This window comes from Carettochelys insculpta, chromosome 2 (genome assembly GCF_033958435.1).
Source record: "Carettochelys insculpta isolate YL-2023 chromosome 2, ASM3395843v1, whole genome shotgun sequence".
NCBI classification, from domain to species: domain Eukaryota; kingdom Metazoa; phylum Chordata; order Testudines; family Carettochelyidae; genus Carettochelys; species Carettochelys insculpta.
In genome coordinates, this window is record NC_134138.1 from 111065579 (window position 1) to 111079013 (window position 13435).

The 13435-nt window shown below is 38.2% G+C and overlaps 1 protein-coding gene across 2 annotated transcripts in view; it reads right to left on the bottom strand.

Moving 5' to 3' along the window:
- Positions 1-301: 301 nt before the first annotated feature.
- Positions 302-13435, bottom strand: part of MBP (myelin basic protein) — a 174502-nt gene continuing 161368 nt past the window's right edge. For both annotated transcript variants that reach the window (XM_074987536.1, XM_074987537.1), the window contains exons 5-9: positions 10458-10562; positions 8854-8889; positions 8153-8185; positions 4572-4697; positions 302-2970 (exon numbers count right to left, since the gene is read on the bottom strand). In XM_074987536.1, coding sequence (XP_074843637.1) covers positions 2914-2970; positions 4572-4697; positions 8153-8185; positions 8854-8889; positions 10458-10562 — 357 coding nt within the window. In that variant the 3' untranslated portion in view covers positions 302-2913. The remainder of the gene's footprint in view (positions 2971-4571; positions 4698-8152; positions 8186-8853; positions 8890-10457; positions 10563-13435) is intronic.

The window sequence follows — 13435 nt, forward strand, 5'->3', positions numbered from 1 at the left end:
TTGCTTGCTTGTTTGGGAGAAGAGAGTGTTGTTTAAACAGCATGGAGTAAGACTTTGGAAAAAAAAAAAAAAAAAAAAAAGTTTTTTCCTTCAAAAGCGTATTAAACATCTTTTCATTAAATATAATTGAAAGCTATTTTTAAAAACATGTATTTTTGCATAATTCATGCAGAGATGGTACATTTTTAAATTTAAATATTTTATTGTAATTTTTTCTGTTATCACGTGTTTTTACCAAAAAGCACACACGTCTACCTTATTTTATAAAAGGTAAAAAAACCCAAATGGATCCAAATGTCATTACAAGTTGATTATTTTATTTCAATAATGAATGTTTGTAAAAGCTGCATTCTTACATTTTTATGAACAGTATGCATTTAAATTAAATTCACTTATGTTGTGGAGTATACATCTGAGTGAAGCTACATATAGAAAAATACACATAGCCAGTGACTGCACCATAGTATAATTGAGCTGGTGGGGATGGGGGAGAAGAGTCATATATATATATCTTGCCAGGGGAAAAGGTATATCACTTTGAGTTTTGGCCACGGGCACAGGTACCACTGCAAAAGCAGAGTGGATTAGTGGTGTGATGCTGTCTCATCCCTCAGGGACTGGAAGGACTGGGGAGTTGATAAATGGCAAGCCTAACAGGAGAAGACTCTTTTCCCTAAACCAGATGAACAACCACCCTCACACCCTGGGAAGTGGCAAAATAGCAGGTTTGGTCAGGATCACTGTAGGTGCTATGCTAGTCACCCCTTTCTTGTGGGGCTTGGAAGGAATTTTTCCCTGATCACCAAATTAACCACACTGGAGTGGGGGATTTTTGCCTTCCTCGCAGCATGCTCTTGGGTGGGGTGGGACGTTAGTTATGGTGAGTAGGGAAGGTAATTAGGTTATGTCACAACTCACTAAGTAATTGTGAGGTGGATGTCCAGTGCAGGTACCCCGCAGGTAAAGTATACGGTGATCAAACAAATGGCATGGTAAATAACTTATAGGAGGCTTTCATTAAAGGAGAAGAGGGGAGGTGAGTTGGTGCACCTAACAGTTGGATGACAGGGAGCCACCCCCTCCTTCCTTTTATAGCTCATCTTATCCCTCCATTTGAGAGTGGGGGAGGTGGTATGGTCCAAACAATGGAATGGCTGGGGACCAGGATGGAAAAGGGCTTTTGGGGCGGGGAAGGGAAGTTGGAGCAGGTCCACAGGTAGATACTGAAGTGATCTGTGAGTTACCTGCATTGTATACTTTTATCTGCTGGGTAGTCCCAGACATTTAAGAAGAAAGTTGCAGCCTGGTTAAACCAGATCCCCTGTCTCTTATCCTTTCAGTATAGCCAGACAACAAGAAAAGCACAAGGAATATGTAATAGGTGTGTGTTCAACAATTTTGCTGGTTTTTTCCATTTTCTTTTCTTTCTGTTTTCCTACCCTCTCCTTTTTCATACTACTGCGTAGTGCTTTAAATCTCCAGTAGATTGAGACAAAATAGAACTAACATATAGCATATGTCAGTTGGTATTAACATTGGCTACTTTTCACATTCACTAGCAAAGCTGAAACTGACTGCTAACTTAGTATTAAATATAGAGTCTACAAAGTATATGCTAAAATAAAAACACTGAATCAGTAGAGGGTAGTTTCACAACACATTAGCTGGTTATAAAACAGTGCAATTCAGAAGAGCTTTATCCTTACATGTGGTTGGAAATCCCATTGCCACATGTATACATTTTACTAGATTTGTGAACAATTAATGTCTGAATCTAATTCGTAAGTTAGCATTTATTTCTATAAGGCAACTACAATAAATCAGTTAAATGTTCACAGCAGTTTACTACTAGTTTGCTTTGGTGCACTGCCATTAAAGGCATCTATTTTGTCAGAAGACGAGCTTACCAAGTTTAACACTGCTGCAGTAACAAGAAAATTACTAGTAATTCTAACATGCGATGTGCAGGATTATCTGAAATCTCAGTGCTGAAAGACTTTCATTCTTTCACTAATTAGACTATTTTTGTTTTATTATTTAACTGCTAAAGGAATGCTGTTGGAGCAATATCTGTAGAGCAACAGTGACATGCAGTGGTCACTTGCAATCTTAGATGTTTCTTATCTGGGAATATTCCTTGTTTTTTGTTGTAAGACATTAGTCTAACTCAAGTTTGAAATCCTCTCTCTCTCTCTCTCTCTCTCTCTCTCGGCCACTCTTAATTCTAATGGTTTGGGTGTGATGAGCAATTTGTAGAAATAAGGAGTGTCCTTATTACTACTGCTTTGCATCTCATTTGATACTGTAACAGCTGCCCTCTTCCACATTTCACATACTTTGAACTTCCAAAGTTTATTAAACCTTTCCATGACTGCCTAATCCTGTTATGAAAAGTAAAATATTCCGAGAGAAGTACCATTAAACAAAAATAAACCCAAACAAAAAACAAAAAAGTGTTTGGATAAACAGTCCTTACAACTTCTGCACATGCTTTTTACAGCAGTATTTAGGAAACCCTTTAATAGCAGTGCTCAAAACCCAAGACCACTCCTTTGCATTTGTAATTGTGGTGTTCTATGAAAAAGAAATCAGAAGACTTGTGGGATGTGAAGAAAAAATAAATAAAATTGAACACACAGTTGAGGCATCCTGAAGAAGAATAAATAAAGTGAGGGATCTTATTTTACTTGAAATAATGAAAATAGCAAATAGAGCTACTTCATATGTTTCTTTCATTCAGCTGTTGGTCAGGGATTGCCAATGGGAGTTTATGTAATCCTACTGCATGCACAAATCAAATGACATTAAGTAACATGTTGTTTCTATCCATAGAATTCTTGCAATTATTATTAAAATTTTAGGTAGTTATTTTATGAAGCTGATTACATGATCCTTGAATGGTATCGTAGAACTTCAGCGTCTAGCAACTGGAGAACCAGACCGTGATCCAGGTCGGGAACCAGATCCTCCCTGGTGAAAGGAGCATAAAATCAATTGGTTAGAAAGGTATGACACTCTCACATGTGTATAAGTACAGATTGCAGAAAGCCAGGTTCCGGAATTATAAACTGGTAGTACAGTCCAGAGTTCTTTCTTTTCTAGTGGTTGTCTCTGCATAAGCCTGTGTATTATATCACTAAATTAAATGAATGTTTGGAATTCCAGCTTTGCTTCCAAGGGGTGATTACTTTTAATTATTAAAATTAACAAGAAGGTTGAGTTCTAATTAGCAACTCCGTTGCCAGCACTTGTATAATAAGAATTTGTTTCCAGTGACTGGCGTCTTAATTCAGTTATTATGAAGCCAGAGAAATTGAGATTGCTGGAAAAGACAGTGACAGAAGGAAACTTGGCCTGGTACTGTCCTTACATTTTGCAAATACACACATCTTGGAAAAGTTGTAACATGGGCATGTATCTATGAATAGCTGAATATCTGAGCTCACCAAAGTATAAGCATTTGCATCTGCAGAATCCACATTTACACTTTCAGTTGCAGAATTCTGAATCCTTTTTAAAGGAACAACTCATTTGGTAGCATCTGTTAACTGCAAGTTTGTGGAGGTATGAGGTTGAAGGGTGAATAGCTGGCCCATTTTGCGTATAATTAGAAAAAAATTAACAGGAAAGGAATCAAGTATCAGAGAGGTAGCCGTGTTAGTCTGTATCTTCAAAAACAACAAGAAGCCTGTGGTTCCTTATAGCCTAACAGATATTTTGGAGCATAAGCGTTCGTGGGCAAAGACCCACTTCATCAGATGCATGACTCATACATCTGATGAAGTGGGTCTTTGTCCATGAAAGCTTATGCTCCAAAATATCTGCTAGGAAAGGAATCTTAAGGGAATCTATCAGTTCTTACTCAAGTGATTGATAAGGATGGGGGTGTGGGGGAGGACCAGAGAGTGACCACTATGAAAACCAAACGCCAACTGTGACTGCTATTTTTGGCTTTCTCTGGACATGCAAAAGGGTCCTTATAGAACCTCATTCCTTTTCTTAAAGTTCCTTCCAAGTCAAAAGCAGTCATGCACCTCTGAGGGATTAAAACCTCTCTTCTTAGTGCTGCACATCCAGGTTCTAGCTTACACTACAGCAGACGTACATCTTTATATTTCAGATGACTTAGGTAGGCTTATTTCAATGCTGGCTTCTGGTGAAAGTGCATTTTACAAATACATTTTTATTACTGTTACAGAGAAGGAAATCTTGAGCCAATTTTGTTTGAGATATTCTGATGTACATCCAGCATAGCTTCATTAATATTGAAGAAGTTACTCCCACGTTTACCCAGTGAGAGCAGAATTTGGTCCTCTGACTTCTGACTGGTGTGATCAATCAAATAAAAATCTGTACATTTTGGTACTTTAGTTGTAAAAATAGTTTATAAAACAGTGTCAAACACAAATTGGTTTCATACAAACAGTATCTACTCAATGTTATTTGTAACTCAAGACAAATTTCACTGTCTATAACTATGTACTGAATGTGTCACTGATATTAAACAAATTGAAGCATTTATGCTTTTTAGACTCAAATTTTCACTTAGTCCAAATTTACTTATACTTTACCAGTTTAAAGATTTTGGAAAGAGTGCCCTGGCCATCATGGTATGATCCCTTATGACCCTTGTAAGTGGATTTATGCTCCGAAAATTTGCCACTTCCTCCATATCCTGGCTTGTGTCCTTCACCTCCCTAGAGAAGAGATCATAGACATCTCAGATGTGTTGTTCTCACCAGTTACCTTCATTTGCGACTACTGGAATGTAATGCTTTCAAATTAGTCAAGTAGTTGAAAGTGTAGGAGGGGAGAAAAAAAATCTAAATAGCAAACGTGCAAATCTGAGTCCCGAATTTTGTCTGTAACAGAGAAATCAATAATCAGAATAGGAAAGTTGTACTGCCAGATGCCTTATGTGCATGGAAAATGAAATAGGAAGAATGGTAATCGCAATTGAGCCTTGAAAATTAAACCTATGAACCTAAAATATTTTATCTTCTTGAGAACATAATACTGAATAGCACAAAAGAGTGAGGGAAATAAAAATGCATTGATAAACATGGAGATTTTACATGCAGATGTATTTCTCTTAAAAGTCTAAATTACATTTTCAGGAGCGTTTTAAACAGTAACTAAAGTACTTCTGTCACTGGTAGAAAAAAATTGCTGTGAAATTCATTTTGTTTCATTACAAAGTAACTGCTTATGGAAGAGGAGGAATATTAGAATGAGGTTTCTCACAAATAACCCCTTATGCAGCTATGGAAAGACACAACCTGTCATTCTCTTGTAACATTGTTTACAAATTGTGGCTTTGGTGGCCTATTCAAGCATAGACAGGAACAGAAAACTAACTTTACTTTTTTGCTGAATCACTTCCACATTAGGCTCATCAAAAATAAAACTCTAAACTTGTGTTTTAATTGCTGTTTTTAATTAATTTAATGTTTACTAAAGTTATGACAGCACTTGAGTCTTAGCACTAGAGTCCCAGAACTAGATCCTTTCCAGGTGCAAACAGAAGTTTAATTCTGTGTTCTTACCTGATCACTCAGTGGCCTGTTTATGGAGACTGCCAAAGTTGTATCACTGCCAATTGTGATTAGGAAACTTATCCATTAAGAACTGGTCTGAGACCATCAAATCAGTTCACAAAGACAGTCATGTAACTACCAAATGGTAATGGTTTTTATATTCAATCTGGAATCAAATAGCAGTAAAAAGAAGTCCTGACTTATTAATCCTGTGCCCTGAACTACCCTGTTCCCCATCAACAAACAGTTTTGCTTTTTCCAACACCTCATAGTAATTCCTATGAGAAATGGGAAGTGTCCAAAAGGGCCAACCTCATATTTTGAGAAAAATTGTTCTGGAGCAAAGTAAGTAGCAAGTTCTGTCTAAAGGAGAGTGAAAGTCAAAAGAGAGGTAAGCAAAGGACTGTGCGAGTGTGTTTGCAATTTTGCGTGTCTAATTCATTCTCATAGCAAGAATGAAGTTCGTGTGGAATCCTGCTTCCTTGACTTTTCCCTCTCTGTTCAAAGAGCCAAATTTGTATTTGATCCACTGAGGTACCCTTTGTTGTTAAACAATACAGTAGAATGAATAAATTGACAGATCTAGTCAGATACAATTACAGCTATCAATCTTGATTACAAAGAAGGTTAAAAATGACTAGCTTAACTTATTTGTATATAAGAGATACTGCCAAGATTACCTAGCTTGACGTTTTTATAAACCTGGCAAAGACTATCCTTCATTTCTAAATACCTTGACTTCTGTTAAGTGCTATATTCTGTAGCAGCAGTTCCCCAGAAATCACTGTGCTTGATCATACTTGCATTGATGTTAGTGGCAAAATGCCACTCCATCTCAACAGAAGCAGGACTGGACCAGGTCTGGATTTAATTCTGCAATAATTTCACACTCTCTGCTCCCAAAAATAGCAAGAATTCTGTGGCACCTTACAGACTGACAGATTTTTTTGGAGCATAAGCTTTCGTGGGCAAAGACCCGCTTTGCTCTGCTCCCAGTTGCTTCTGTGTGGGGACCTGATTATGCGATCATTCAGAACTTACATTAGCTTCAATGGGAGTCATGCAAAAAGAGCCACTGCCAAATCTAGGTCTAATGTTTGTATGGGGGAGAGAGCATGTCATATCCACTGACTGAGAAGTCCACAGCTATGCTACCAAAGCTACTAATGCTTCCGCTGACTCCACAAGCTCTATCACAATGGGTCCAATTCTGTGTAATGAAGAATTCCCCAACACTTACTTGGTAGGTCAGAATGCCCTTTTGCCTGATGTTCATCCACTCTAAATGTTTTGTTCACAATTAAGAAAAAAATCTATAAATGTGTTTGTCAAATGGAGGGAAAAGTAACTAGCAAAATAACTGTTTTTTCTCCAGTCTTTTAATAGGCTGTTATAAATACTGAACCTGATGCTGAGAAGTGTTCAGGTGCCCTCCACTCCCATTCACCTTCTTATATTGTAGATGGGAGTTGAAGATTGGGCTTTCTGAAACCAAAATTTTACAGTCTTTCAAAATTCTCACAGGTTGCTGACTTCAAGATGTTGGTTATTTTAGTATTAGCTCCAGGATTTGGGCCTAATGGAGCATTTTAAAAATAAGTAAGAAAAACCTTGGAGAACATGCTTTAGAATTCGATTTTTGTAGTTCACATACATTAGAATCTTCTGCTATACTGTTGTTTAATGATTTCCCCGTGCCATAAGCACAAAGATCACAAACTGCTTTTGTAGTCTAGGAAATAAGTATGCAGGCAGATCATTTTAAGACACTGTGGTGATTTACTCATGTATGTAATGAAAGCTGTAGTGTGAAATAAAAAATAGGATTTAGTTAACGGTGAGAAATTTCTGCTTCTCTGCTACTTCACGTTGCCCATGTTTTAAAATAGGAGAGGGGAACTGCCAGCTCACAGGCCACACCTTCCTACAGCTCCTGTTAGCTTCAAATGGAGAACTGTGGTCACTGGTAGCTGCAAGTGGCTGTGCCTGTGGGGACATAGGTAAACAAACCAGCTAGGGGCTGATCAGTGGCTAATGCTGATGAACTGCAGATAGCTGACAAAGCAGAAATTCTCCATTCCTGTTTAAAAACAACTATAAAAAGAACCAATGTAATAAACACCAGTATTTGCCTTTTTTTCTGTTAAAGGGATTGCAAAAACATATGACGAGTGTTCACACAAAGGACAATATTAGCATATAGAAAAAATCAAGCTTATATACAAAGTTCCCCAACTCTGGCAACCCTATCACCAACTCTTCCACACCCCGCAAAAGGAAAAGACAAAGCAGTTAAGTCTTCCAGGAGCCTTAAAGGAAAACAGGTAGTTTGCCATGCAGCAGACGTGCTCCATTTGTGCTAAAGCAAAATAGATTATATCACTGTAAGGTTGACAAGCTTCTGGATAAGAGCAAGCAACAAAATTACAACCAGAAACAAACTGCTGTGTGTGGGGGGGGGGGAAGTGTGTCAAAGGGAATTAAGCAAAACAAACATTAAAATCAAGTCCTAAACGTGAATGTCAAGTTGCTGCAGCAGCTTGAAAGGCAATGGCGAAGGATACACTTTGGCCTTGGTGAGCCAAAATGTCTGTGAATGAAAGCATATCACCTACCCAGCTAAATCTGGCGAGGGATAATCCTCTCCCCTGCATATGTAAGAAACAGAAACAGTGATATGATGATCACCATGAAACAAAGGGTGCTCAAGATATGTGACAGAGAGAAGAAAAAAGGAAACAGTGAACAGAGCTGATCAAATAAAAAAAGCATAAATTTCTGAACAATCCTTCTATGAAATTAAAAATACCAACATTCATAACTTATAAGGTAATTAAATAATATTAAAAACTTTCTTAAATGTTTGTTTGAATGGAAAAAGACAAAATTTGGAATTGGAATTATTTGCAAAAATTATTTGTCCAGCTCTGGTTTAACAATTCAGTTTACTTAGAATTAACCACATGGATCTCCTTGTAATCACACCAACTACTTTTAGACATTCTTAGGGTTTTGGTGAGGAATGTTTTTTAAAATATTATAAAAATATTTTACATTTAATTATCAGCTTCCATGAAAAAATCTCAAGATGTGTTAGATCACTGGGTAAGCTATATTCTTGCCATTTTACAGATAGCGAACCTGAGCTCACACAGCAAGTCAGTGTTAAAATCAGAAACAGAACTTAGGTCTCCTGATTATTACTCCTCTGTTCTAAAGACTGATGATGATACCTTCAGAGTAAACTAAAATGGCCAGCAGAAGAAGTATATATTTAACCAGTATAATTAAATGGCTTGCTGGGGAAGACACTTACCTTTGACTGCACTGGGGGTGGTGTCCTAGGTGACACCTACAGAGCAACAGAAAAGAAATTATAACACAGAAGCATAATTCTAATAAAGTCATCAAAGGTTTGCTCTTAAGCCAATAATTTGGATAATGTCTGATTTCATGTGCCTTCACATTGTTGTAACAATACCTTTCAGCTTTCTCAACAAAATATAAAGAGGGCATATTTTTAAAAGCTAATTCCAATTTTAAGGATATTTCCCATCATAAAAAATTGAAAAATACTAGATCCAATACTATGTCCAGGACTGGCATGAGCTTTTTAAGTGTACCCACTCTGTGGCCCTCATTTTAGGTACAACTTTGTCTCTATCATGCAAAACACTGTTGGCATCTTCCTTTCATTATGGATTCATCCAGGTCCATTAGTCTGTATTGTTGAAGGTTTGTTGCACTACAGGTTGAACCTCTTTAATCCAGCACCCTCAGGACCTGACTGGTGCCGGATGAGAGAATTTGCTGGACCATGGGATATCAGTATCGTCTAACAGAATTACCAACACTTTCACTGCTTACTGGGCTCTTAGAAGAAATATTTAGGGGTAAATTGTGGCTAAATAACAGCACTGAACACTGAGAGCCAGGAGTGGTGACTGGAAACAAAGTTGAAGGGACTGTGGGCAGCTGGGCCGCATCCATAATAAGTGGTCATCCGGCTAACTAAAATCATGCTGCATTATAGATTTTTCGGAACAAGAGTTCCGGATTAGGGAGTTTCAATCTTTATTGACTTTCTCATGTCTGCCTTTTGGGTCTTTGTCCCACATTTGAGCTTCAACAAATAGAGAGGGCTGCCTCAAAGAGGACGTAGCAGGGAAATGAGATTCTCTGCTACCAATGATCATCTCACAGCTGTGATGCAGCTGAGGAGACTTCTTTCCAGAGGGAAGCAATCTGAAGTGCCTTCAAGGATTATTAGGCTCAGGTGGCAACATTTTTAACATCTTTGCACAATACTCAGATACCATTTTGTAGGAATGTGTGAGGAAGATGGAGCTCTGTAGTTTTCTCTTACTATTTATTTATTTCCCATGTTAGTATGAAGATACACAAGTTTGAAGCTGAAGAGATGATCTTCTCAAATTATATCACTCAGGTAGGGAATTAATGCCTGAGTCTAGCTTTTCTCATGGGATAGAATTACTTTATGAAATACAGTAAGTACTATTTTAGCTTAATTATGCCTTGACCACTGACCTTTTTTAAATAAAATAAAAATGTGAACCAGGACTTACTTAAAAAAAAAAAAAAAAAGGCAAATAAAAAAACCTTGCAAATGTTAAATGTGTAATACCATCAGTGATTAATGTTAGCATTTGAATATATTAATGGAAGACTTGCCAACTTCCATCCCAACTGTTTTTGCTATTAAAACTTCTGGTTTTGTATGTCAAAGTAAAATAATTTTGATATCAAATATAATTTTTCCTGCAAAGGCACAGGCAGAACATTTTGTCTACAGTGTCAGTTGCAACAAAATGGATAGTCTTCGGTTACTGATTAGCTGCTAGTGAATCTCAGGTTACATTTAACTCTGCTAGAGAACCATAAAGGGAAGGGAGAACTTACGATGTTCTTGAAGAAGTGGACTACGGGGTTGTCATCACCAGGCCTCCCGTGCTGAGACCTCTGGGGCATGGAACCTACATGGCTAGCTCTAGCTGCATGTATGTCCTGAAATACAGAACAGATGTATTAGTGAGTGTTCAGAGAAGACCAAAATAAATTATGACCATTTAAAAGGAAAATGCGCACCAAGAGGTATGCTCACAGAATAAAATTAATGAAAAGTAGGAGGAAACTGATAGTAAAATATGTAAGAATCTGCAAATCTTACAATCCAGTGTCTTTAGTTGATGTTAAGAGACATGCACTTATTATGTAACAGCATAGTTAATAGATATGCATCTTTTGTCTATATCTGTGTTTGTTTATACATGTGCACACCATTAACATTATTTAAATCCAATAACGTTTGTTAGTCTGAGGCATTCCATAGCGGAGATTAAATATCTGCCTTCCTTAGAAGTGGAATCATGGAATAGCAAAATTAGACGTGCAAACTGAGATGCAAAAAGGCCTTTTAGCTTTGGAGTAAATCTCTGTGCCACAGCGTTAATGAGCTAAGTAGTACCTCTCTTTATTTCTAATGTGCAGCACAAATTTCAAACATTTATCAAAGAAAGAGCAACTCTATTTGAACCTGTCAAGAGTTAAATGCAACTGATGACGCTAACTTGCCTCTGCAGTGCTTTAAGTAAAGAGCTGAAAAATGCAAAAAGCAGATGCAGAACACGAGCAAGACAATTAAATTCTGGAAGACTAACTAGGACAACCTTTGATAAATGGTTCCATGCCACAGTGAAATGGTGTCTTATCATTTACACGTAGTTGGTACTGCAGCATCACAAAGATGGAAATAATTGTGAGATATGACTGATTTCATATCAGCTGAATTCATGAATCGCAGAAGGTTCTGCTTTCCTTCTTGAGAAACATAATAGTTAAAGGCTATATAGTAAACTTAAGCAGAACCAAGCTAAATCACCAGGGAATAGAAAGAACCCTGAAGTGAAGGAGGCATAAAGGTCCCACCAAGTATGACTACTTCTCTGACTATCTAATGGCACTAAAAACATTCAAGTTGATGTAGGATGGAAATTTTCTTCTAGTTGCTTAAGATCAAACATATCTGTGCTGTGAAAAAATATAAACATTATAAATTAATATGAAAACGTAGACAAAAAATTAACTGGTTTTATTTGTTACTAAGCGGAAAACACACAGCCTTTCTATGTAGCATATCTAATGTGACAATGTAACCTACTGATCAGAACGCTGGACCATGGACCTAATACTTCTGAGTTTTACTCCCAGCGTTACTGCTAACTGAATGTACGATCTTTGACTAATAACCACTCTGGTACAGATTTTTAAAGATATTTCAGCAGCTAAAGATGCCGATAGGCATGTAGAGCGAGTTTCAAAATACTTAGCTCTCTTAACATCAAATGGACACTTTTTCACACTGATGAAGATGGGTTTGACAGCAGTTTGAGAAACTGACTGCAAACTTTCTCACCACATACACAAAGACAGGAAGCTTGAAAATATAATACATGAAGGAAGTAGGAGATTAGCAGGTGGAGCAGGGAATTATTAAAAAATACCTAGCTAATAAATAAAAGATCACAGACAGTGATTAATCTTTGTACTTTTTGAAAGGGGAAAAGAACAGAGTTACACTGACAGCTGTTAAGTTCCTTCAGATGGACCTAGTCAGAACAACCAGAAGAAACAATAGTGTCCCCGTTTTATTTAGCTAGTTAAGTAGGATATAGTAAACCCTGGATTTTACGGACCCCAGTTCAGCAGATTTCAGGAACAATGGACAACCGTGTTGTTCCGTAAGTCCACTGGGGTTTGTAAAATTCTAAATTCCCGCCCCCCCCCCCACAGAGATAAGGGACTTACCTGTGCCATGGCCTGGAGGAGCCAACGCACACTCCTCTCACCAGGGGAGCCCCTGTTGGGAGGACTGCATGGTGGCTCTTGCAGCGGCAGCAGTGGGTCCTCCAGGCAGTGCAGTGGCCCCTGTACCTGTGCGTGGCAAGGCACCTGCAACCATGTGTAGCAGGGTTCTAGCCACTGTCTGGCAGCTCCAGCTGCACAGCAGGTTCCCAGTTCCAGGTCCAGCAGCTGCGGTCTGGTGAGTCCCTGTTTCTTTTGTTTGTTTTTGGGTGGGAGGGGGACTGGCGCTGGGGGAGCCTGGCAGGGGGTGGATGTGTAGTGAACCCTGGTATTTAACGGACATTCTGTTTTAACAGACACCCCTCCCTTCTGTTAGCCCATTAAATTGAGGGTTTACTGTAGTTGGCTTCTGAGTACTCACAGAAGAGAGAACATGGAGACAGAAGTCAAAAGACCATCGCTCAGAACTTAGCAGAACCATCACTCTTAGCACCAGTCTAGCAGTCTGTCTTGGCATTGTCTTTAGCAGCACTGGTTTTGATAAGAGTGTTTTATTGGACCAGCTTCTGTTGTCAGACAAGAAAAGCTCTGTGCAGCTCAAGAGCATGGCTCTCTCACTAACAGAAAATGATCCATAAAAGATATTACCTCAGCCAACTCTTTCTCAGTTTCAGCGTTTCAGAGCCTTCAATGCAGCTAAATGAGACAGGATTCCTCAACTTGGAGGTCTTCTGAAGTGGAATCCACAGCAGCAATGCATTTATTTCTCCCTTGGGTATCAGAATAACTCCAGAGTCTGGTTAACCATTGTTAAAACCTTCTAGTTCTGCACCACCTAAATCAGCACTCTATGAAAGAGCCAGGATACCCATGATGAAGATTTCTCTTCATCAGCGTAACAATAGGATGGCAGGTGGAAGTCCTACTCAGATTTTTAAATCTCCTGTTGTCCTGTCAGTAGAAGGATTCCCGTTTGATTTCAACGGGAACCCTCCATCTAAGAAAAAAACAAAAAGAAATAAAACAGAAAAGATAACACAAAAGAACCTATTTATGATTTTAAAGGTTGAAATTGT